This window comes from Hipposideros armiger, unplaced genomic scaffold (assembly GCF_001890085.2).
Source record: "Hipposideros armiger isolate ML-2016 unplaced genomic scaffold, ASM189008v1 scaffold_335, whole genome shotgun sequence".
NCBI classification, from domain to species: domain Eukaryota; kingdom Metazoa; phylum Chordata; class Mammalia; order Chiroptera; family Hipposideridae; genus Hipposideros; species Hipposideros armiger.
The window spans coordinates 251256-277628 of NW_017731685.1; the positions used below are offsets into that span (position 1 = coordinate 251256).

Consider the following 26373-nt stretch of genomic DNA (forward strand, 5'->3'; position numbering starts at 1 on the left):
GGGATTGATCTGCCTCGCCTGGGAAGAGCGCAATGATGGTGCCAACTTGGGCCAGTGAAGCAACGTCCTCCACAACTAGACTGAAGAACAAAAGGAGAGCAACTTGTCTGTTCCCCTTCCGCCAATTCCCCAGTGCTGTTCCCATCCCCCAATTCCCAATAAAAAAATCTTTAAAAAAAAAAAAATTAAAAAAAATAAAAGCTAAATGTTTGGAAAAGGTCTAGTTATTTGCAATAATCACTTTTACATCTACACATCTACCTTGATGAATATGAGGCACTGGGAAACCTTAGAATGATTCTGAACTCTGGAAGGTAGTTCATATTGTCTAACGTCTTCAGAAAGATGCTGAGGGAAGCACCTGATGTTGCATTGTGAATATTAAGAACACAGAGTCCTTTTATTGCAGCGGTATCGTTCCTTTGATGCTAAAATCTAGCATCTAAGGACTACCAAAGAGTTTGTAATAGAATACCCTGTTTTCTAAAAATGTTTCAGGAGGAAGAGAGATGTGGTGTGCTCAAATACATACTATTTGGCTTTTGACTTTAGGCATTCCTCCACTGGCCCCTTCCCCCATGGACTTCAAAATCATTTCCATAATGCTTTTATATCTTCTAAGCAGAAGATATGGAAACAGCAGGAGACTGACATTTATTTCCTTAGGTTAGAACTGGGATTTCTCACCCCGGTGCCTGTGGTTACTCAAAAGGCTCACTCTCCCCAGAGAATAACTCCCCCTACATCTGTGTCCAGAGCCAGCATGAAATGGCATTTATTGAGTTGGGTCTCATTTTGCAAATCACCTTTTTAGAATTTATAACAACATATTAGCTTTCCCTGCACATACAAATCAAATAAGGATAATATAAGCCGATACATAAATGTGCTCACTGTGCACTCGGATCTCTTCACATGGCTTCATGTATGTTAATTTATTAATCACCACAGCAACCTCATATGGAAGTGAGGCACAAAGAGGTTAAGTAGCTTTCCTAAGGTGACAGCTGGCAAACAGCAGAGTTGGGGTTTGAAGCTCTGGCCATCACTACAATGTACTGCCTCTATATATATAATAACTAATATTGTTTCTTGGGGCAGCAGACTAAGTGAGCAGTAGAGTGGTCCCAACAAAGTCAGAATGGCTTTAGGACTCCATTCTTTCTCTGCTTACTAGATCACTCTTGAGGGCCTATATATGCATACAGGTGCTTAGGAATGGTGTTACTACAACTGATGTGAAGTTACTGTGGGCAGATAAAAGTAATATGCTGAACTGACTACAAAGCTTGCATGGGCACCTTAGCATTGCAAGATGGGTTTAAGGCTGAGGCTGTTGGACCAATAAATAGAACAGGATATGCAGATGTGCTTTCCAAGGAAAGAATAAATTATGGCGATTCTTTCATTTGCATTCAAAAGCAACTTTAGATCATTCACCAGGATAAATCAAAGTCATTTTCTACATTAACAACAAACCCAAAATTTTGTAACCCTAACTAAAGTCATATATCACCTTCCCCCAACAAAGACACAGTTTCTAGTTCAGAAAGCCATTCAAATTCCAAAGCTAGCTGTATAGAAGCCAACACCTAATCAAGGAGATTAACGGGCTGTGCAAAGAAATCACCAATCATCTGTCAAGAAGCGATTCTTTATGTGGAAAGGTCATTTAATTGGCCATTTGGAATTGCAGACCTGGCAGCTGTCTCTAACCTGGAATCATCATTCACACAATTTAATTAACTATAAGCTCTTTGGGGAGCAAAGATTATGTCCCCCACATCTGTGCACATCCCTTGATGTCTGACACATAGTAGGTAATCAGGAAATATTTATTAACTTGATTTGATGCACTGATCGATATAAAATGTTAGAGAAGTGCATCACACATAATTTGTTATATATGTACATCCAAGTTCTCCTAGCTGAATGATTTTGGGAAATCACTTCCTCTCTCTGCACCTGTGCTTTCCCACTGAGGAAAACGAAGAGTTAGATTGGAGGACCTCTGTGATTCTTTCCAGCCCTGAAAGCCTAAATGCAGACCAGCAGCCCATGTCTCAATGAGGGGAAGACTGAATGTCAGGGCCATGTTCTTATTTGCTTTAGGGGCTGAATTAAACATTAGCTCTGTTTGAAGTGGGGGCAGTTGGTGGTTGATTTACAAATAGTGAGACATACAAGTTTTGCCCCATTACAAACCACAAGTTGGTCAATGAGGCAATTTCCATATATGCATAAAGACGGGAAACCTGAGTTGTGAATTCCTACCCTATACAAGCTTCTTAGACTTCAGGTTAAAAGAAGGGTGGTCCTTCCTGTATATTCTCCAGTAGAGGGAGCCAAATTTTAAGCGTTAACCAGACCACAATTATTATAATTCCATAGCAATGTTTGCCTGATCTAGAAAAAGAAAACAAATATTTTGATACCGAATCCTCATTTTGGGGTCTTACATAAAACAGTAGAAACTGTATCATAGAGACCAACAGTAATTCTCCAAAAGACAGGATTTTTTCTGAGTAATAAATAATTGTTTTTGTTGTTGTTTTTTTTTAACCTTTCTCTGTCAATTTCATCAGAAGTGGTAGGATTTTTACAAACATTCAGCTTGTGGGTATCTGCATTCAAGTTTAAATAAAACTTATACTAGAAAGGTATTCCTACAGCTTGGTCATTGTTTTTTAGTGGGGACTTTTTTGTTTACAGGTAAAGAGAAAGTGTTTTTTACTGAAACATAATTGACATATAACATTGTGTTAGTTTTAGGTGTACAACATAATTTGGTATATGTATATATTGAAAAATGCATACAATAACTTTAGTAAACATCTATCACCACACATACTTATTTTTTTTCTTGTGATGAGAACTTTAAGATTTACCCTCTTAGCAACTTTCAAATATGTAATACTGTATTGTTAACTATACTCCCCATGCTGTACATTACATGCCCAGTGCTTGTTTATCTTATAACTGGAAGTGTTGTACCTTTTGACCATCTTCATCCATTTCACCTACCTTCCTGCCTTCCCTCTGGCAACCACCAATGGTCCTCTGTATCTATGGTCCTCTATCTATGAGTTAGGTTTTTTTATTTTTTAATTGCACATATCAATAAGATCATACAGTATTTTTCTTTCTGTCTGATTTATTTCACTTAGCATAATTTCTCCCAGGTCCATCCATGTCACAAATGGCATGATTTCCTTCTTTTTATGGCTGAATAATGTCTATTGTATGTGTATATCATATATTATATCATCTCTCTCTCTATATATATATATATATACATAATATATATGTATATATATATATATACATGTTATTTATATATATTATATATATATAATCACATTTTCTTTATTCACTCATCTTTCAATGGAAACAGGTTATTTCCATGTCTTGGCTATTGTAAATAATGATAAAATGAACATAGGGGTGCAGGTATCTTTTCAAGATAGTGATTTCCTTTCCTTCAGATAAATACCCAGAAGTGGAATTGCTGGATCATAAGGTAGTTCTATTTTTATTTTTTGGAAGAGCCACCATATTATTTCCCACAGGGACTGCACCAATTTACATCCCACCAATAGTGCACAAGGGTTCCCTTTTCTCCACATTCTAGCCAACACTTTTTATCTATTGTCTTTTTGATAATAGCCCTTCTCACAGGTGTGAGGTGATACCTCACTGTGGTTTGGGTTTGCATTTCTCTGATGATTAGTGATGTTGTACATCTTTTCATGTACCTGTTAGCCATTTGTATGTATTCTTTGGAAAAATGTTGGTTCACTTCCTCTACCCTTGTTTTTTCTATTTGACTTGTATGAATTCTTTACATATTTTGGATACTAACTCTTTATCAGATATATGATTTGCAAATATTTTCGCCAAATCTTCAAGTTACCTTTTATTTTGTTAATGGTTTCCTTTGATGTATAGAAGCTTTTTAGTTTGATGTAGTCCCACTTGTTTAGTTTTGCCTGTGTTGCCTTTGCTTTTTGTGTCAAAAAAACAAACAAAAACTCATTGCCAAGACCAATGTCAAGGAGCTTGTTCCTGTTTTCTTCTAGGAGTTTTATGACTTCAGGACTTATATTTAGGCCTTTAATCCATTTTCTGTTGATTTTTGTGTATGGTGCAACATTGGGGTCCAGTTTCATTCTTTTGCATGTGACTGTCCAGTTTGTCCAGCACTTTTCTTAAAGAAACTATCCTTTCCCCACTGTATATTCTTGACTGGAAAATCTTAGTTAAGGACAACATTTAGGTTTGATCATGAGAGGGAAAACAACTTGTGGACTACAGCCTTCATTCCCTTGTGTAGGAAAGTTGACACTTTGAAATAATGAGGACTCTTTTCTTTTCTCTTTTTTTTTTTAAGATTTTTATTTGGGAATTGGGGGATGGGGAACAGACAAGTTGCTGTCCTTTTTGTTCTTCAGTCTAGTTGTGGAGGACGTTGCTTCACTGGCCCAAGTTGGCACCATCATTGCGCTCTTCCCAGGTGAGGCAGATCAGTCGCAGGCTTCTGGGCGGCTGCTCACAGCGGCTGCTGGCCACTCATACTGGCTGCTGGCTACATACGGTAGCCCATGGCAACCCACTGCAGCAGTGGCTGCAGCCTACGCCATTGCTGGCAACTCACGGCAGCCCAGCTCCAGTTTGAGCTGTTGTTCAGCATCTTAGCTGTAGAGGGCAGTGTCACTGGCCCTCATGTGGGACCTGAACCGGGGCCCTCTGGCATCCCAAGCCAGCTCTTAACCAACGTGCCACTCGGCCGGCCCGAGGACTCCTTTCTTGAGAAGGTTCTGGGTTGAATTGTGTTCCAGCCCAAAATTTCATATGTTGAAATGCAAAGCCCTAGTACCTCAGAATATGACCTTATTTGGAAATAGGGTCACTGCAGATGTGATTTGTTAAGATGAGGTCACTAAACTAGGCTGAACCCTAATCCAATATGACTGTTGTCCCTATAAAAAGGGAAATTTGAGCACAGACATGCACACATGGAGAATGCCAAATCAACATGAAGGCAGAGGCTGGGGTGATGCCAGCAAAGCACCAGAAGCTAGGAGATAGGCATAGAACAGATTTTTCCTCACAGCCCTCAAAAGGACCAGATCCTGCTGACACCTTGATCTTGGACTTCTATCCTCCAGAACTGTGAGACAATAAATTTTGATTGTTTAAGCCACCCAGTTTGTGGCACTTTGTTATAGTAGCCTTAGTAAACTAATACTTGAAGTTATTTTATTCTCTTTTAGCGTTTATGAAAAAAAAGTATTCTTTCTAAACTTCATTTGTAGTTTCTTTTCATTTCAGTTTTTAACACAAAAGATAACTTTTTTAATATTGCAAAGAAACAGAATTGTAGAAGTTAGAAAATATCATATTCCCATAAACCAGATATTATCTCTGCTAAGAGCTTATTGTATATACTTTCAGATCTTTTTTATATATATTTATAAACATTAATTTGTTTTATATGTCTTTATGTCTCACCTTATTCACTTAATAAGCCATACCTTTCCACAGTTATAAATTTTCATTTTTCTCAACTCCAGTCCATAGTCTAATGCCTTTAATTGTCACAAAATGCTTTTACAATTGCTTGGCCCAAACAACAATCCAACCCAGGAACCATCTTTAGTCTTGCAGAATCCTCTTTTTTCTTTTTTTTTTTAAAGATTTTTATTGGGGAATTGGGGGATGGGAACAGCACTGGGGAATTGGGGGAAGAGGAACATACAAGTTGCTGTCCTTTTGTTCTTCAGTCTAGTTGTGGAGGACGTTGCTTCACTGGTCCATGTTGTTATTATCATTGCACTCTTCCCAGGCGAGGCAGATCAGTTGCCGGCTTCTGGACGGCCGCTCATGCTGGCTGCTGGCTACACACGGTAGCCCATGGCAACCCACCTGCCATCGCAGGTGACTCACGGCAGCCCAGCTCCAGGTTGAGCTGTTGTTCAGCATCTTAGCTGTAGAGGGTGGTGTCACTGGCCCTCATACATGGGATCCGAACCAGGGCCCTCTGGCGTCCCAAGCCAGCTCTTAACCAATGCGCCACTCAGCCGGCCCCAGAATCCTCTTTTTAAAAAAATTTTAAACCTCACTGACTTGTTGAATAAACTGGGACAACTGTCTGCAGAAACGTCTGTCCTTTAAATTTGTTAGTTATTCCTTCACGGTATCATTTAGCTTGCTCTTCTAGCCTTTGTATTTACTATAAGCTTGAAGATAGAACTAAAGGCCTAATGTATTCAAGTTAAACATTTACCTAGATTACATCATAGGTGATATTAAATATTTTACATCAAACATTTTAAATGATAGTCTGGTGAACTCCTTAAAATAGAATGTATCGACTAGACATTTATACATTATAGAAATGTATTTTCTCTAAAGCAAGTAGTAAAGGATGTTTTCTGAATTTGACCATATCCCAAGAATTACAAACCATATATCTATATATATCTATATCTATCTATCATCTATCTATCTATCTATCTATCTATCTATCTATCTATCATCTATATTAACACAGGAAAGGTATGAGACATGCACTCCTGAACAGAAATCAAAGTCACCTTATTCAAGTTTTCTAACAATTTCAACAGGCTTCGTTGATTTCACCCAATTCATTAACTTCTCCTTCAGCCTACTTCAGTAACGTCCTACTCATTCAAAAAATACTTATCAATGCCAACATGGGCCAGTGAAGTGATGTCCTCCACAACTAGACTGAGGAACAAAACGACAGCAACTTGTCTGTTCCCCTCCCCCAATTCCCCAGCGCTGTTCCCCTCCCCCAATGACTAACTATACTCATATATCCACTGCTGAAAACTCTTATTGTTCCAGATCATTCTTCTGGGCCTCATTCCGATTATATCTGACTACCTGCTAGACATCCCTGCCTGGATGTCCCAAATTCAACATATCCCAGACAGAACTCACCTTCCTCCACATTCCCACTTTTCCCTCAGTGTGCTCTCTCTTCATTATTGGTAGCACTGACGTCATCCTGGACTCCCGCCTGTTTCTCTCCTTATCTACTTCATCACTAAGACCTGCCAACTCAAAGTCTTCAGCTTCTCTGCCTGCTGCTCTCCGTCCGCACTCACATCCTCTCCCCCACGTTCTTACAGGAGCTTCCTCACTGGCCTTTCTGCTTCCAGCCATGTCCCCTTCAAGTATTCCCCTACAGGGCCTTTGAGTTATCTTTCTCATCGTATTTCTTATGATTTTACTCACTGCCTAAAGCTCATCCTCTCCTGGATAAAGTCTTTTCTTCTGCATGGCCTCTCACGACCTGGCTCCTGTCTTCCTCTGTTGCCTCAGTGTCCTAGTCAGTTCTGGCTGCTGTAACAGAATCCCATAGACTAGGGGAGAGGAGGGCAAGGACTTAATCAACAAACATTTATTTTGCGTCGTTCTGGAGGCTGGGAAGTCCAAGATTAAGGTGCAGACAGATTTGGTGTCTGGTGAGGTCGCTCTTCCTGGCTTATAGACAGCTGTCTTCTTAATACATCCTTACATGGTGCAGAGAGAGAGCCCTCTCTGATCTCTTCTTATAAGGGCACTAATCCCAAAACAAGAATCCCATCCTCATGACCTTATTTAAACTTAATTACCTCCCAAAGGCCCAACCTCCTGATACTATCACATTAGAGGTTAGAGCTTCACCTTCTTTTCTTCCTTCCTTCCTCTCTTCCTTCCTTCCTCCTTTCTTCCTTTCTTTTGCCTACCAGATTTTTTGGCGGGAAGTAGTTTTGCTGAATTCATATGTCAGTATCTTAACCATTTTAAAAATAAGGTATTTCATCCAAGCAAATCAACTTATGAAAAATCAAGTTTCACATTGCAAGGCTTGGCTATCAAATATCAAATATCACATCTTTGTAACAATTTCTTAGCCAACATCTTCAGATGCCAGTATTCATCACAATGTTTAAATAAAAATTTTCACCTTAGTATAGTTTTAGATTTACAGAAAGGTTGTGAAGATAGTATAAAAAATTCTCATATACTCCTCACCCAGTTTTCTGTTATTAGCATTAGTGTGGTACGTTTGTCACAAAGAACCAATGTTGACTAGAGTCTATACTTTATTCAAATCACCTTAGTTTTTATCTAATGTCCTCTTTCTGTTCCAGAATCCCATGCAGGATATTACAGTACGTTTAGTAACCATGTGCCCTGAGGCTCCTGTTGGCTATGACAATTTCTTAGATTGTCCTCGTTTTTGATGACATTGAAAGTTTTGATGAATACTGGTCAGATATTTTGTAGAATGTCTCTCAACTGGGATTTATCTAATGTTTTTCTCATAATTAGACTGGAGTTATAAGGTTTTAGAGGAACCCACAGAGGTCAAGTGCCATTTTCATCCTATCATATCAAAGGTACATACTACCAACATTATTTATCACTACTGATGTTGACCTTGATCACCTGCCTGATGTGTTTATCAGGACTCTCCACTCTAAAGAGACTTTTATTCCCTTCATTTCCACATGGTACTATCTGGAAGAAAGTCACTATGTGCAGTCCACACTTAAACTGGAAGCTATGCTCATGCCCTCAAAGGTGGAGAATCTATGTAAGTTGTTTGGAATTCTTCTGCAAGGAGAATTTATTTATCTATTTATTCAATCATTTATTTACTCATGGGTATTTATTTTATACTTTGAGTTATAATCTAATACAATTTAAAAATTTTGTTGCTTAAAATTATGTTCCAGCCATGATCACTTGGAGCTCTTTCAGCTAACTCCCATGTCCTTTTGATATATCTCCATCACAGTGTGTGTGTGTGTGTGTGTGTGTGTGTGTGTGTGTGTGTGTGTGTCTTAGCACGCCTTTCAACTACCCATTGCCTTGAGTTTTTTTCTTCCCTTTCACAGCCACTGCTTTGCAGTTATTCAATAAAATCAGAAATGCCACCAGCTTCTTTTTATATTTTCTTGCTTTATGAAAGAGCTTTTTGCACACTCCACTGGACTTTAAACTACTTATAAGAAAGAAGCATCCTGAAAAGGAATGCTCTTTACTTTATGATTTTCCTGTGTTCTTTTCTTCAGCTGACTTGAACAGAAAAGTGTTTTCAGATTCCTATATTTGCTTGAGCCTTTTAGAAATGTTTCTTTGTTTGATGTACTTCTATTAAAAAGAAAAAAGCACTATGCACTATGCAGTTTGTTTTTTAAATAGTGACTAAGGGCTTTTCTGTGGCCAACTCTTGGGTCTTGTAAAAAATAGCCCAATCGACTTTTTTTAATTGCCAGTGTTATGCCTACATCAACTGTAGTATCAATATTCTACCTGAATTAAATCTCCAGGGAGTTCGCATAAATTTTTCAATAAAAATTTGAATTAAATGCATCAAAAACATACACTACTGAAAAATGCTGTCCCTTTAATCCATACTTTATCCCTTCCCATTTTCCAATCACAACTTGAATTTCTTATCTTTCAAATGTATCCAAATTTGCTTCAGGTTATCCTTTTCAATTTGTTTTCCTACTTGGCAACTCTACCAATTTGTATCGACTTACATTAAGTTTAATTAAATGCAAATTTTATTCTGATCATTCTTGAGGTTAGGTTAAGAACCTATAGACTCTTACATACTCATAAATGAACACTTATTAGGCACCTATATGAATTCAACACATTAAGTGTTAAGGTAGAAAGACTCTTGTTAAGTCCTTAGCCTGGTAGTACAATGTAGAATAAAATATTTATTACCTACAAATACTCAATTCTGCCTTTATTAAAATGATAGTTGAAACTATAGGCCACAAGTTCCAGTGGTATTTAATGAAAATCTCAGAGTGAAATGGGATGCAAGTAGTTTTGAGAAAGTAAAGCAGCAGTTGGCTATTACCCTTTGGTTAGAAAGATAAGGGAGAAAGTTTAGAATGTGTACATGCCAATCACCATAACACATAAGGAAAACCTATACTTACTTCATCATTATGAAGTTGGATTTCTGCCTGAGTCTGTTTATTAAGAGGCACTAGGGTTCCCCCGCCCCACCCCTTTAATAGAACCAGAATAAAATAACTCTACTTCATGTATGTATATAGTACTTACTAGACAATAAATATTTTCTTTGTCCCCCACCCTATTTAGAAATTGCTTAGAACAATGCTTTCCATGAAATACTAATATCACAGAATATATTAACAGACACTCCCTGCAAAAATGATTCTATGATGAAATAAGCCTGGGAAATGCTGGATTAAACAGGGCTTAACTACCTTCTGTTCTACAGAATTTCTCAGGGCCTTTAATATTTGAATGTGCATTGTAATGCTCCAAGACAAGGGTATGGCGTATCCAAAGGCATTTGGGGAACACTTTCTTCAAGGAACACCTATTAATAGGGAAATTTGGGAAGTGCTAGATAATATAAAAAGCAAGGAAGAAAGGAATTTTAAATGACTGTTGGGAAGATAACAATGCTGTAACAGCAATAGGAAACAGGACAGATAAGAGAGCAATGAACAATTACTTCATTTTGAACATAAGTAGGTTCCTTTTTTGTCTGGTGGAGATGAGCAGTTATATATGAGACTCAAGTTCAGGAGCGAGGTCAGGCTGGGGATATTGATTATTATTGATTACAAGGCCTCCATCTCAGGACTCCAATCTATTACAATCACTTGTGAGATAGGTCACTAATAGCCTTTTACTAATATTAGTTAAAACACCAAGTTTGCAAAAGAGTCACACTTCCAAAGAAAATAGAGTATCATAAACTTTTCTCTATGTAATGATCTGAAGAAACTTTCTTTTCTCAGCAATTGGTGAGTGAATGGATACTTTGATAATTCTCTGAGGGTGGAGGCTGGACTTCCAGGGCCTCAAATGAGGAGGAAGTAGGTAGAGCTTCCAGGCAAAAAACAAGGAAGAGAGTGTGAGTTCAACTCCTGAAGGAGAGAACGGTAAAGAAGCTATGTGCGTTGGAATGTGAGTGTTTGAATGAATGAAAAGATGCAAGGGCAGGGGGAGGAGGAAGGATGTGGGAGCAAAGACATTTAATGGGGGTTTTCAAGTAAATTGTCGTATGCTGTGTGATATAACTCATCTTCATGCCCCATTAACTGCAATTAAGTTCCCCCAAAACAATATCATCTACGTGGTTTGATTTTTATTTTTTATTTTTAGAAACCAATGTTTTATTTGGCAGAGAACCAAGACAGCATCTGATTGCATTAAAAAAGGGACAGCCAACTTCCAAGTCATCCTTTTGGTGGACTTCGTTGGCTTCCTACCCAACATCTACGTGCCCTCTTCTTTCTTCCTGACAGGACCCTGCTTTGCCTCAGGTAACCACCCAGCAGGACCCAGAAAAAGCTAACCCCATTCACAGCTCAGCAGGAGATTCTATTTGTCTAAGCCGATCATGGTGGTCTCTTTGCCAGAGATCGTTTTTTTTTTTTTAACAATGTGCATGTGATCCAATTCTGGCCACTAAGACTGCATGGAGGAGGCGTCTGGGAAAGGTTTCCCAGCTCCAGAGAAACACATTTGAGAAGAGACAACCATTTTTTTTCCTCTGGACATTTTCATGTCTGAAGATGAGGTCTGGAACAACTTCACCCATTATGCAGCCAGTCTGAGGAGGGCAGAGGCCAAGGCTGGACATAACATACTGGGGGCCTGGACTTCTTGTTACATGAGATTGTAAATGTACTTACTGTTTAAACCGGTTTAATATTTTTGTTTCTGGTAGGGAAAAGTATGTGATCTAATGTACACCAATAATAGCATCATGCACACTAAACTGCATTCTGAAAAGCTTTCCTAAATCACGCCTTTGTTAAATTCTTTTCTGACTGTTATGCCCACCCTCTTCCACATATATAGATATATGGCTGGAAACCCTGGGAAGAGCCAATGTTGCAGCTGAAGTCTGAAAAAAGTCTACTGCAAAATTCCTTCTTGCTCGGAGGAGGTCAGCGTTTTTGTTCTATCCAGGCCCATATTATGAAGAGCAATCTGCTTTACTGGAAATCCACTAATTTAAGTGTAAATCTCACCCCAAAACACCTTCACAGAAACAACCAGAATAATGCTTAACCAAATATCTGGGCACAGTGGCCCAGTCAAGGTGACATATAAAATTAACCATCACAATTATTGTTTTATTTCCCAACTAATTTCTTTGGACCTCATTATACTCTGAGCCTATCCAAGGCATTGTATCATATGTGTGAATACTTTCTCTTGTGTATGTCATGGTAAATAAAACAATGAAATCACAATTCTACCTAAAGGTGATCATTGAACCCATGACACTGTATATAGAGAACAGGGTAAAGGCCAACCCTGTGAAACACCTGGACATTAGCAGTAGGAGAAGGAAGACAACAAGCCAGCTATGGAGCAGCTGAGGAAGGCAGGCAGTGCATGTGTGGCTCATAGAAGGAGGCTTGGGTCAACATTGCCAATAGTGTGAGAAACTGAGGATGTGGGAGTTCAAAAGGAAATTTTAGGAGTAGGTCACCATGAAGCCTTTAGCCAACTCCCCATTTCTATTTTCTACACCACAAAGCCTGGGATCTGATTCCTATTCAAACTCAACCAGATTTTCTCTGTCCCTTAAATTAGAATACAGCCTCTATCTTTACCATGCTAATCTCAGTCACCAAGAAGTTGCCAGTTTTGCCACTTTTCTACTACTACTTCCCTTCCACCACACAATCTACTATTTCATATTTGTTCCACTTCTTCTTAGGTAAAGGGTTATAATGCCTCCACAAATGAGTGAAGTATTCCAGGTGAGAAATGCAACAAAATAATGAACTTAACCCCATCTAAAGAGGACCTCCCGTAATACCCCTGATGATTGCTGCTGTATCAAAATGAGGCCTAGTTTAGCCAGATATGACAATTTGTCAAGCACACAGAAATATACATTTTTAAGTAAAATGCTCTAATTTAGAAAATTTGATTTGATTTTTTTTCAATTAATGAAAAAAGGACACACTGCGCAGACTAAATAAAACTTATCTGTGGGTCAGATTTAACTAAAGGATCACCATTGTGTTGTAGCTGCTTAGGATCTGCCCAACCAATCTCCCATTCTCCTTGCAGCAGTCTGCATTCTGTCAGAGTGGTCTCACACCTACAGTTCTGACATAACAATGCATAAAGGCCAAAAGAAAAACACTAAACAAATGTGAATATATATAGGGGAGAGAGAGAGAGAGAGAGAGAGAGAGAGAGAGAGAGAGAGAGAGAGAGAGAGAGAGGAGCTAACTTTATAAACACAGAAAAATAGTGCTGTTTTGGTATCTCAGGTGGAACCCTATTAAGTATATGTGTGGACCCATCAGGTGGCAGTATCTCACTTCCTAAAGACATTCTGCAGTGACCAAATCCAAGTTCCAGTTTTTCTTGTTTGAATGGTCTTTGATACTGGTGAGATGAACCATTGAAGCAGTTATCTAAAGAAATACAAATCAATACAAAATACTTACACCTAAAAGATCTAGGTTTCACAGTAATGTGGTAGTGTTCACTGAGTTGAAACATGCACTCATTCACTCACGGATGGCAACTTGAAATGAGGCAAACCCTGCTGAAATCTTCATTTCAACGTACCATTTTACTTGACTAGTTTAAATACAATTTCTCTTACTGCATTCTCCTTCTAACCAAACCAGAACTGATTTCTAAGTCGACCCCCTCATGGCAGACCCAGGTCATTTATGCAAAATGTGATGTTAGTTATTGTGACAATATAGAATTCCTGTGAATGAAGTGAATTTTATTTTATTTTCCAGGTACCAGGCATTCTTCAAAGGTAATGATGTCCATTCAGACTTTTCCTTACAAATATAAGTAGCTTGACATCCAGATTTACATACTTCAAACATCTGTCTACTCTAGATACATTAAAGAGTGTTAGGAGTGATTAAACTTGAATTGGTAGTCTGTGGAAGGGAAGTTAATGAGTTTTAGGAATGATTAATCTTCAATTTGTAGTCTGTGGAAGGGAAGGTAACCCTAGGTAGGTATCCACTAAAATAGGTAATATATAAAGAATTTACATTGTATATATTTATATATATATATATATAATTAACATTATATACATATACATGTATATGAGTATAATATACATATTTATGTATATAGAATATATATTTTTGTGTATTTATAGACACAGTTTAAAGTAGCAAGAAATCACATTGGGTTGTCGGAAAAATCATGATGTATTTTTTCTGTTTTTCGTTGCAAAAATGTGTCATGACTTTTCCTACAACTGAATAGTAAAACTGCTGGTGAATGCTTACCTGGTATATCCACATTTTCTTTATTAATTATCATTTCTCCACTTACAAGGTTTATAGTTTTTCTTATAATTCGCCAGTCAAGAGTTGGAAGCAGTATAAATTAGCATTTATCATGAAATGCTATTTCATGAATTTATTTTTTAAAGAAACATAATGAGAGTAAATTTAGCCTAGGTTGGCCAAATAATTAAACTCATTCTCAGAAGAAATAAGAGTTCAAATGCACCTCATGATCAGCTAGAATTTATTTATGTAACCCGGGGCAACCTACTTAAACCTCTATGGGTCTCTGCTCACCTGTAAAATCAGAGGGTGAGTCAAAATAACTGCTAGGATTTCTTCTAAATCTAATGATTTAGAAGATTGGATTTTTCCACCAAATCCCTAAAGTGTCACCAAGATTGTCTGCGTCTCTGCTATCCCATACACTCAAACAGTGTTATTTTCAATAAGGAAAAACACTATGCTGAATAGATAATCCACAGTGCAGCTAGCCACCATAGATAAATCAAAGTCTATAAATAGACACTCCCCCAACATGCACACGCATGCACGCACACGTGGACATAAACATGCAACATTATTATAGTGCCAGTGTTACCCAAACTTCCATCATTAGTTTCATGTTAAAAATGAATGTCACCTTTACTTTTATTCACTTAAGAGTGGAATTTAAGTTAGTTCCTTTTTTAAAATTAGCCATACCATAAGCAATCACAAGCTTGATTGTGATAGCTTTATGCATTTTTTCCAATAGAAATTCAAATAAATACCATCCATAAATAAAATAAAATAAATTCCACCAAGTACTATCTACAATTGTGTTGTATACCCTCAGTGGTGCACATGCTGAACTTTGGAAAATACTAGATTAGTTTATGAAAAGAAGGATATACACACTGGTCTAGAATATGAAAAATTTGTTTTTAAAGAAACCTACTTTAGTAATATTTCCATTGCATTTATTAGGATAGAAAATCATCAACTGTTAAATCCCTTATTCTTTTATTAGTTAGAGAATCTGACTTCATACATTATTTTAAAAATGGGACAAGAGGACCACCATTTAATGGGTAGAGTTTTTGTTTTACATAGGAATTAGCATAAATCCCACTCTCGTCATGCCAAGTGTTGATGCCAAATCTTTTGGAGCCATTTAGATCTGTGAACTGAGAACGGCATTTTCTGTGGATTATTGAATAATCATCTTGACAAGGATAACCCTATTGGGGGCGAGAAAGAGAAATGATATTGAATGAGTGAAATATGTAAAAAGGAGTGATTTCTAAAAGTTGATCTTCAATGTGTTAATCTTATGATCAAATGTTAAGTTTAAAACAATTAATTAATTTAACCTCTCAAATTACAAATGCCTCAATGAAAAAAAATGGCTATTACATTTATAAGTACTTATAATTCTGAAAGAAGAAAGTAGTTCATGGTCGTTTTATTTATAAAAGTAAAAAATATTATTATACATTTAAAATTGTTCTAAACCATAAATATACAGCATAAAGAACAATTTAAATTTTATGATCATCTACATAAGACCCAAACAATGACAATTTCTCTGCCATTCAACATTTTAAAAAATTAATATGTTATAATCATTCCAAAGAATAATATCTTGGGTTATTATATAATAATTGCTACCAAGTCACACTTTCCAGTAAATGTCATTTTCAAAGTTTCATTCCTATGAGAAATTTACCTCAGCATTACCCAATATAACATTTAAGGTATTTATCTTTAGAGCATACCATAAAAGCTTCTACTGTAATAAAACAAGACACTATTATTGACCATTTCCCAAGGAAAATATTGATTCTTTCAGATTACATTAAGGGTAATGGTGATAAGGAACATAAAGCCCTTGAACTGATTATCTAATATCTGCCTTAAATTGGTACTAATTTTAAAGCAATACGACAATATTGAAATTAAATCACCAAAAGCTATAAAGCAATGAAAGAACACCAAAATATAGTTCTAATATTAGATTAGTTTTATTGAAAATAATTGAAAAGTTTAACCATATGTTCAACCATAAGAATCATTACAGTGTCTATTTATTTACTAAGTGCCTATTATGAGTTGGGCACGGTTGTTGAGTGTTTATGTCTTTTAATACATAACAGGGCTCTGAAGTAAGAATTACTACCCCTACTTTACATAAAAGAAAAGATGATTTGCTTAAAATCACAGGAGGGGAGAATTTAAAGACTACCAATATTAAGTGACTCAGCCAGAACTTCAAACTAACCAACTGACTATAAGACCCATTATCCCTCTAGGACTCACATGAAATTCTTAATAATTAAGAGATGAAAAGAAATATAAACAATAAAATCCTAAAGTTACATAATGTCCATGTCACTTTCTATATATGTTTGGACTTTTGCTTTTTGTCATTGGTTGGTCGGTTTGGGGTCAAATAGACGCTCGTTAACTGAGATCTGCGCATCAATGGCCCAAGTGCCTTCTCAGAAGGAGGCAGGATCTGTTCATTCCTACCCCAGCTGCAGTCAAACTGAAGAGAGCTTCCAGTGCAAGGTCTGGATGTTTGTTTAGCATCTCCTTGGCAGAGAGGACAGTTCATTTTGATGAGGTAAGTGACAAGATTAAATGTGATGTTTTAGGAAGAGGATCCTGGCAGTAGGAGGCACTAAAGACTGAAAGTGGAGAGGACTGGATTCAGGAACTATGATTAGAATCGGATCTGAACAACTCACATGTCATCACTTAATGGATGGATAAACAAAATGTGGTCTATCCACACAATGAAATATTATTGAGCAATAAAAGTAATAAAATACTGATCAGTGCTATAGCCTAGATGAACCTTGAAAACATTATGCTAAGTGAAAGAAGCGAAACCAAAACACTACACATTGTATAATTCCTTATATGAAATGTCTAAAACAGGCGAGTCCACGGAGACAGAAAGTAGCTTTTTAGAAGATGGGCGCAGGGAGAGGAATGAGGAGTGAGTATCAACCGGTGTGATGGCGAATTTTTTGTGTCAGCTTGACTGGATCATGGGCACCCAGATATACACACACATGCCTTACAATCCAACTCACAGTCTTGAGGACTTTAGAATATCAGTAACCAAACCTGGAAGAAGCAGACCACACAGAGAGTTTTCCAAATGTGTAGAAAAAACTTCCTTTGCCAATAAGGCATAAACAAGAGTTGACATGAAAAGTAGGGAGCTAAGGAAGAGTGCCTGGTGAGTTGTAGGAAGAAGAAGGGAAAAGAAAGGCAGGATAGCAGAAACAGCCAATGCATTTCCTAATTTACCCATCCTGGAGTTTAATCAAGCAGAGTCCCTTTGACCTGGGCAGAGAGGCACATTAGATAAATGAGGAAAATGGCAGAAAGGCATGGTGGGGGGAGGGGTCTTCTGGTCCCCCCTTCCCCATGAGAATGCTTGAAACAGACCACCTCTCAGGCTGCCCTTTCATTGGCCTGGGGCACATACCGAGGCTGGTAGAGCAGTATGGTCAGGCAGAGGGAGGCCCTGAGAGTCACCTGAGCCCCTTTTGGTACCTTGTGGCATAAACAAGATCCTGAAGAGCTGCAAGTCTGCAGAGGAGCTTCCGCTCTCAGCTGCAGAGCTGAGCACTGGATCTGGGACTGAATGGGAGTCACAGAAGGTTTCTGTCGGGTCAACAATATCTATGATAGTGGAAACGAGGCTGAGCCATCCCAAATATGCTATGAGGGCTCCAACCAAGCTCAGAGAGAGAAATAGAAAAAGGCTGACAGATAACAATGTCCACAGACCAGAGCCACTAATGCCAGCAAGGAAAAGAGCAACCAGCTGGACTAGGAATATCATCCTGGAGACTAGAACAGGCAGAAAATCACACACACACACACACACACACACACACCCCTATTCTTCCCTCTGGCATCAAGATGCTAAGTCGTATCCCTCTCTCCACATACCTGGATGCCATCTTAGGGAGAGTTGCAGTTACTATTGCTGTGTGTTACTATTACCAATCCATAGCAGTGTAAAACAGTAGTCATTTCCAGATTCTTTGAGTCAGGAATTTGGAAAGGGTACGTCAAAAACAGCATCTCTTTGCTCCACAATGTCCAGAGCCTCAGCTAGGAAGACTGGAAAGCTGGGGGTGCCTTGAGGGCTGGGGCTGATTGGTAGCTGATGTTGGCTGGCTGTGAGACCAAGATAGGGCTGTTGACTGGAACAACTGCACAGGTTCTCTCCACATGCCTGCTGGGGCTTCCGCATGGCATGGTAACTGGGTTCTGAGAATAAGGATGGCATAAAGAGAACCACGAGAAAGCCGTATTGCTTTTTGTCACCAAACCTCAGAAGTCACATAGCATCCCTTCCACCATAGCCACAGTTCGCCCAGATTCTAGCAGAGGTAACACAGATTCCGCCTCTCTGTCAAAAGCACACTGTAAGAGTATGTGGGGTGGCAGTACGTGTTGCAGTCATTTGGGGACAATAGCAATCTGCCAGGGGAGAAAAGCAGGGTGTGTTGGGGTTCCTCAGGCCACTACTAGGTTCAATGACTTGCTAGGAGGACTCACAAGACTCAACATACAGAACTCATGGTTATGATTTATTAGAGCAAATGTATACAGAGCAAAATCAGCAAAGGGAGAAAAAGGCACATGGGCTGAAGTTCGGAGGGAACCAGGTGCAAACTTCCCAGAGTCGTCTCCCAGGGAGTCACACAGGCTGCACATAGTTCCCCCAGCAATGAGTTGTGAAATGCTCTCTACTGGGGAAGCTCATCAGAAACTTAGTTATCAAGGTTTTTCAGGGGAGCTGGTTACACAGGCACCCACTGTCTTAAATATACCCAAATTCCAGACTCCCAGGTGTTCAACATAAACCATACTGTTTGCACAGTTTAGGCACAATAAACCATTCTTACTAGGACATCTTATCCCAAAAGCCAAGTTCCCAGATGCCTACCAAGGACCAAGCTTGCAAGCAGGCTTTTCAACAGATGACAGTCTCAATTCTGCTATATTAGCTCTATCCTGCAAACGGGATGGGGAAGGATCTCTGAGAAAGTGAGTTTTTTCAAGGGAGATTAAACACTTCCTACAGAACTATTAATATTTAAATCATGAAATCAGGCTAAGCTTTAAATGGATTGAAAAGTTAGTGTTTTCCCACTGGTGGTGGGCTCCACAAGAAGGCCAGTTATCAGACACATTTCCTCTGCCTTTGTGAGTTGTAGACTGTTGCTATATTTTCAACACCCTAACATAATAATTAAATGTTTGTTCAACATCAGTTTAGTGGAGGTGGGAAGAAGTGTTTAGAAATTGCGTATAGAAAAAGATTTTTGAATTACCACAAGTTGCTGTTGTGTGGTCCATTATCGTGGTATTATTACACGGAGCCTGAGTCCTGACAAAGTTCACTTAAGATGGGACAATCATTGCTAACATTTTCTGAGCCCTTCAGGTAGATGAGGGTAAGTGAAAGAATGTGTCTGAGATGTGGAATGGCTGGGCCTCAGCACTCCATGGCTGATACGGAGCCACACTGGAGAGGCATTTCACAGGAAGAACTTAGAGGACTACTGGCTAACTGGGATAAAGAACCAAAGATGGCCCACAGCTTCAAGCCTGGATGGCTAGGGGAGGTCTCACACCATTAAAAAGAATAAAAAAGACACAGAGATGGGGGAGAACTTGTTTTAGGAGGAAGTGATGAGTCACATTTTAGACATTTTTAATTAGAGATAACCTCAGTAGGAAATGTTTATTTAGAAGGTATGGGACAGATGGCCTGGAGGGAGGTCAATGCGCTAAGCACAGCAGTGACCATTGGCTGGGAAAACTAGATATAAAGAACACTACTGGAGTCATGAATTGTATTTGGATATGGACTGAGGATTACATAATTACATTGTTTCAGTTTTCCTGAGGTTGAAAACTACCATGGCTATAAATGAGTCCTTGTTCTTAGGAAATACACATTGAACTATTTAGAGGTAAAGGGGAACAGTTTAGAGGTAAATGGTAAACAATTGGTGACTCTGGGTAAAGGTTATGTAGGAGCTCTTTGTGCTAGTCTTGCAACTTTCCTGTCAGTTTGAAATTAGATAAAAATATGTCCCCCCAAAAAAGTGATGGTTGGGGAGCAATGGGAGTGGATGAATTCTCTGAGATTGTGAATAATGAGAGAAGCAGGGTTCTGAGGCCGAAATCCTGGGGACACCTATGGCTGGATCCATAAAGAAACAATGAAGGACAAAGAAGGAAAGATATGGAGAGAGCGTTGCAGTGTCATAGATTCGGAAGGGAGGGGGAGGTCAAAGAATGCTTGGTAGCCAACAACTACGCACTTCCAGAGAAGCACCACAGAGGGCAAGATCTGACAAAACGCAACCAACAGTAAGAATCAACCTCTTATCAACTTTGAGTGTGCTGTTTCAAGGAAGGGTTGACAAAGTCAAATGAAACATCCTGATAAAAGGTGGAAAAGTAAAGAGTGTCAGGTAAAGGACACTGAGGGCTACTGGCTCTGTAGAAGCAGGAACCCCTAAAGATGCAGCAAGAGAATCATTACATGGGGAGGTCTGTCTTTAAGATCTTTCTTCTTCCTTTTCTTCTCTTTTTCTTTCTTCTTTTTAACATATCATAGAAAGATAGGTTAGGATGCTACAGGAGGGTCCTCTTGGTGAATGGGGCCCCTGATTGACCTTCCTTCATTATGAAGGACAAACAGAATAAGGTTTTACCACTTATATCAGTAAAATGTCTCAGTGTACCTTTAAGTCATGGTATCCTACTCTTAGGTCCCTAGCCCCTCCCACTCCATCCCCATCACACCTTGGATGTTATATTCTTACTCTAAGCACTATTATCTCCTGAACCATTTTACAGAATAAAATGACACTGGTGTTTTTTAGTGAACCATATACCCAGTCCTCACCCAGTTTTTCCCAATCTTCCATGGGACTGTTCCGTCGTTATTCTTATTTGATTTCATCCTTTTTCTTTAGGACCTTTTATTTTTATTTTTGATAGTGTTATTTCTCAAGGTCATTTTTAGTTTTAGGCCTGCCTTCTGGAACATCAGTAACTCTGCCTAATTTAATATTATACGATAATTTGACAGCGTAGTTCAATTCCTACATCCAGATCATCTATAAAAATGCATAATGGGTTATGTTTCCTGGCGAAATCAGTCACTGCAAACTAACCTTGTGTCCACCATTACAGAGAGCTATTAGCCACCTGGCATTCATACAGCAAAGACCATTCTACCCTAGCATGCCTATAGAAGTATGCTCATTTGGGGTACTTCATTTACTCTTAAAAAGGTATTTTAGGCAGCAAGCTTATTAATGTGAATGTCACATTGGATGGAATGAAAGTAAACCTAAAAGTGGATTGCTGTGATATTTTGTTTCATTATTTTTGGTGTACATCATGCATAAACTTCTTTAGCACTGATATGCACTTGACTGAAGACCTGTCTTCCCCTAATGGGGTTGTTTTCTAAGCATGCATGCAGAGAGATGTGCGAGGAGAACAATTCTGCTGCAGCCAAATCTACTTTATCTGCCCTGGGGACCACAGGAGATATGCATCCAAATAGATCCCTTCATTCATTCCCTTCACTGCTTAAATACGATTCCATTTTCACTGGATATGTTTTCTCCTGATGATTGCATTATAAACATTAAGAGTAATTGGCAAAGGTAACTATAATAAATACATAACTAATTAGATATAATTCTGTGACATATTTAAGAAACATTTGCTATCCTTTTTTATTTGATAATATTTTACAAAGGGAAAGTACTTGTAACAAATAAAGGTATTCAACTAAAGGACAATAGTCATGGGAAGTGCAAGAAAGTTTAGGTATGGGTATAAATGTAAACATTTGCATCATTAATTAGTCCAGTCAACATAGTAAGGTTTCATCACAAAGAAAAATGCGGGGATCTACATAAACAAACATTTCACAAAATAAACTGACTTAATATCACACAAACTTTTGTAATGGCCAGCATCAAAAAAAACATTAAACCTCAGCTAGTGACTAATTTTTTCTTTCTAATGCACAAATTTTGATTGGTCTTATAACTTCAATTATATAAAAATAAATATAAATTTTCTTATTCTTCAGTACATTATTTGAGGACACCTGCTACTGCTTTATATTTGTAATGGTGTGGTTAGGTATAAATTTGAGGCTTCGGGCTCTTGATTTAAATTTTTTGTTTGTTTGGTTTTATCCATTAGAAAAGTCAAATATGTTCACTGTAGAAATTAAAGATAATCAAAAGAAGAAAATGAAATCTCGTACAATTCCAAGTTCTCTGAAGTAAAACTGAGCTGTGAGACTTAACTCAGAAACAAAAGATCATGGTTACTTAACTTCAGAAGGCAATATAAGATGAAAGCTTAATTTCAGAAAAAAGAAGGTTCTTACTACTAAAAGAACACAATACTAAAAAATGCTTAAGAACCTGAGTTTCCTAAGAACAAAGACCCACAACTTCTCAGTTGGTGATACACAAGATGAGGAGAAGTTGTAATATTTATTTCCTAATGAAATGTCTGCTATAATCCTTAATTAAAAAGATCACTTGGTCATAAATAAATGACTACTAGGATGGAGCATGATAAATGAAAGAGAATCAAAACAAAACAGTAGAATTTGGGAGTCAGAGAACTCATGAATATCCTTCTGTTTATATGAGTGAAGGTTCTCCGGAGAGCTGGGGAGATTGCGGAGGCGGGCATGGAGGGGCAGGGCATAAGAATCAGAGAGACTGAGGTTTAAAGGAACTGGTTCACATGAATGGAAGGCTGGAAACTCAGGCAGGATTTCTATATTACATGTACTGAGACAGAATTTCTTCTTCTCCAAGAAACCTCAAATGTTTCCTCTTAAGACTACCATGAACTGATTGGACAATGCCCACTCACATTATTGAGAGTAATCAATAGGGCAAATCCTATTGTACCCCAATTAAGTGGGAAATTGTGGGAGCAACTGCTAGTAGATCCTGAGGTTGAAGCTGAGCCTAGAAAATATGATCCCTTGGTGCTGGCAGGATGCCTCAGAAGGGGAATTGTTTGCCTATAAGCTACAGAATCATGCCTGCATGTATATGTACAAGGTCAGCACACATAAGCACAGCACACACTGAGATCTTTCAGGAAGGTCACCATCTCCTTCTGAACCCAAGTAATAGAAGGCTATTTCAATAGATAACTAGCAGCAGCATTTTGGAACACACTGACATTAATACAAAGTTACTAGGTTAACCACATGACCCCTTCCCCCTGCTCCAACTTCACCCCACACCACTACCTCATTTGCAGAAAAATCTAAAACTCTCTTCTCATTTGTTTCAGTTAATACTACATAATAAGACAAACAAGCATATTTAACAAATGTTCATTATTCTTTTGTTAGTATATATTGAGTCAGAACATAAGCAGGACAAAAAAAAAAGGAGAAAACTAAATAGCAGCTATATTAAGATGCAGAACAAAGAAAAGTAGAACTGAAATAAAAGTCATGAAGACACATCATGAATACTGGAACAATACCTAGTTAAAGTTGAGCCTTAATTTCCTAGGTAGAAGTTTGGCAAAATCAAACTTTATTCTAGACTTACACACACACACACACACACACACACACACACACACACACACGCACCACTCACAATAAAGGGCTGTCTATACGGAAATTGCAGAGGTGGGAACTGAAAGCCAATTTAGTTCAGACAAGTGACACTTCGCAGAGAGTCCCCACCCTATTCCAGATTTGCTTTCTGTCCCAGCAAGTCATTCTTTCCCTTGTCTTCTTTTTAAGGTCCCTGGTAGACATCCCTTCTTAGGAGGCAGAAAACTAAAGGCAATTTCAGGTGGTGGGGTGGGGGGGGGGTGTTTTCCTTCATGTGAATGAGCGTGCTTGAACAATAAGGGCCTTCTAATGATGCTGCACACTTCTGATTAATAGCCAAGCTGCACTTTGGTCTGGGATGATACTCAAAGTATTTGTCAATCACTCCAGCACCAGCCAATCAGACTGAGCAAGTCCCAGAAGGCCCTGGTCAGAAAGGTGTGAAGCATCCAGGTGGTGCAGGCAGGGCCCACTCAGCCACACGGCACAGGAAGCCCAGCACCTGTACCCACAGGACTTTTGAGGGCTGACAAAAATGTTTTCATTTCTTTTAGAAAATCAGAATTTTAAAAAATGAGTATAACAGTGTGAAGATACTTAAACCACTAAATTGTCCACTAAAAAAGGATTAAAATGGTAAATTTTATATTATGCATATTTTCACACAATAAAAAAATGCAGATGCCACTGGGAAACTAATTCTATTAAATGATAGAAACTCATAGCTAAGCCAGAAAATGATGCCGGTAATACAACATCCATAAACATCTCACAGCAGAAACCAATGGCACCTATTATACAGAACATTTTGCTTAAAATAGGGTATAGAAGTCCAAAAGTACTTCACAGGAAAAAAAAGAGTGTTATATGCTTTCGTTTTGTGTAAAAACACTTATTTGTTTATTGGTAATAATTTCAAGAGTGTTAACAATAACAGGGTCACATAACATGACCGTAGAATACAATAACATAGTCGAAAATAGCCAAGGAGTCAGTATAAAGAAAGGGAGAAAAGATGGGTAATTGTTACAAAATGCCAATGAGAAATATACTCTAAAAGTATATTTCTTTAATAAGTTTTTAAATCCAAAAAGCAAATATAATCCAACTTGGGTTATGTTTTTCTTTATACCAATGCAGTTATAAAACATATAGTTGTTGGTTTGTTTTTAATGGAAAAGGAGCCCATGAAGGCAAAAGTGCTTAGGACCCAGGAAAGTCATCATGCAGTCCTGGGTCCAGGGAGTCCGGGGGAGGGGCTGGGGCTGCTCGTGGTAGGATTCTGAGGGTCTCAAGGCCACAGCTAATTGCTAATAGCACAGAAATATCAGTATATTAACAACGCTGTATCAATACCAGTACATAGAGATCCTACTGTTACTGGGAATATTTTTTAAGCAGGTGCAGCCTCTTTTTTCTCTACTGTGAAACACTGGATGGACCCCATGTGGTCAATTTGGAATCATGCCAACTTTAAAACATAATTCTCTAAGAAAAACTTCCCCAGCTTTCTACCCTTGAATGAACTAGGATATGCAACACTTTTTTTCATTCAAAGGTAACTCATATGCCTGCAAAGATAATTCAATAGGCAGCACTATTTTAGAAAACAAAATGGTACTTCACACATGACACTGACCAACCAGATGTACCCGAATAGCAGCTGCATGGCTGGAAGGAGCCATTAACCTCTGAAGTGCTCCCCAAAGGTCAGCGAGGGCTTGGTCATCTGACTCAGTCTTTGGCCCCACCCTTCTTTCCTGCTGTCTTGTAGGCTGATTTCCAACATCTATATTTAGAAGCATGCCAACAGTCTTACCATTTTCTCTCTTCCTCAAGTCAATGGCTTTGATTCCACTGTAGAAACTCATCCGATGGCCACATCCTGGACTCTGTCATTCCCCAGAATTGTCTTACCTCTGAAATCCCAATGAATTCCAGTACATCCCCTTTGCTCATCACCTCCAATTCTTCCGGCTCCCTCGTTCCTTCACTACTGCCACGCTTGCTGCTCTTTTTCTCTCAACATTTTCATTTCCTTGGCCCTTCAACTTCCTGACTTTGCTAGTCGCTGCCTGAACTAATTCTTTTCCTTACTCAGCCTGAGTGTGTTCAGTGGATTCTCCACCATTATTCTCAACTTACTTGTCCCCTGTCCTAAAGGCTGCAAATAGCCAGCCTTGGACCAGTTTTCTAACCTACTTTCTCTGCAACTTGTCCTCTATTTTGGTTCTTTGGGAGAAAGATGGGGAAGCTTTTAAAAGCTTTCACTGAAATTGGGATGAGCCATAATAAACACCCAGCATAGGAGGCGGAGTTCTGAAGAAGTACCATGCAGTTCTCTTCCACTTCTCTCCTTGGAAATGATTTCACAGCTTTCTAATACTCTGTATT

At 38.5% G+C, this 26373-nt stretch overlaps 1 protein-coding gene across 6 annotated transcripts in view; it reads right to left on the reverse strand.

Moving 5' to 3' along the window:
- Positions 1-26373, reverse strand: part of CFAP95 (cilia and flagella associated protein 95) — a 126311-nt gene that overhangs the window by 29560 nt on the left and 70378 nt on the right. For 5 of the 6 annotated variants that reach the window (XM_019661079.1, XM_019661082.1, XM_019661083.1 and 2 more), the window contains one exon: positions 15226-15544. The exons of the other annotated variant lie outside the window; for it this stretch is intronic. In XM_019661079.1, the coding sequence (XP_019516624.1) occupies positions 15356-15544 (189 nt within the window). In that variant the 3' untranslated portion in view covers positions 15226-15355. Of the gene's footprint in view, positions 1-15225; positions 15545-26373 lie in introns of those variants that run through there. 6 annotated transcript variants of the gene reach the window in all.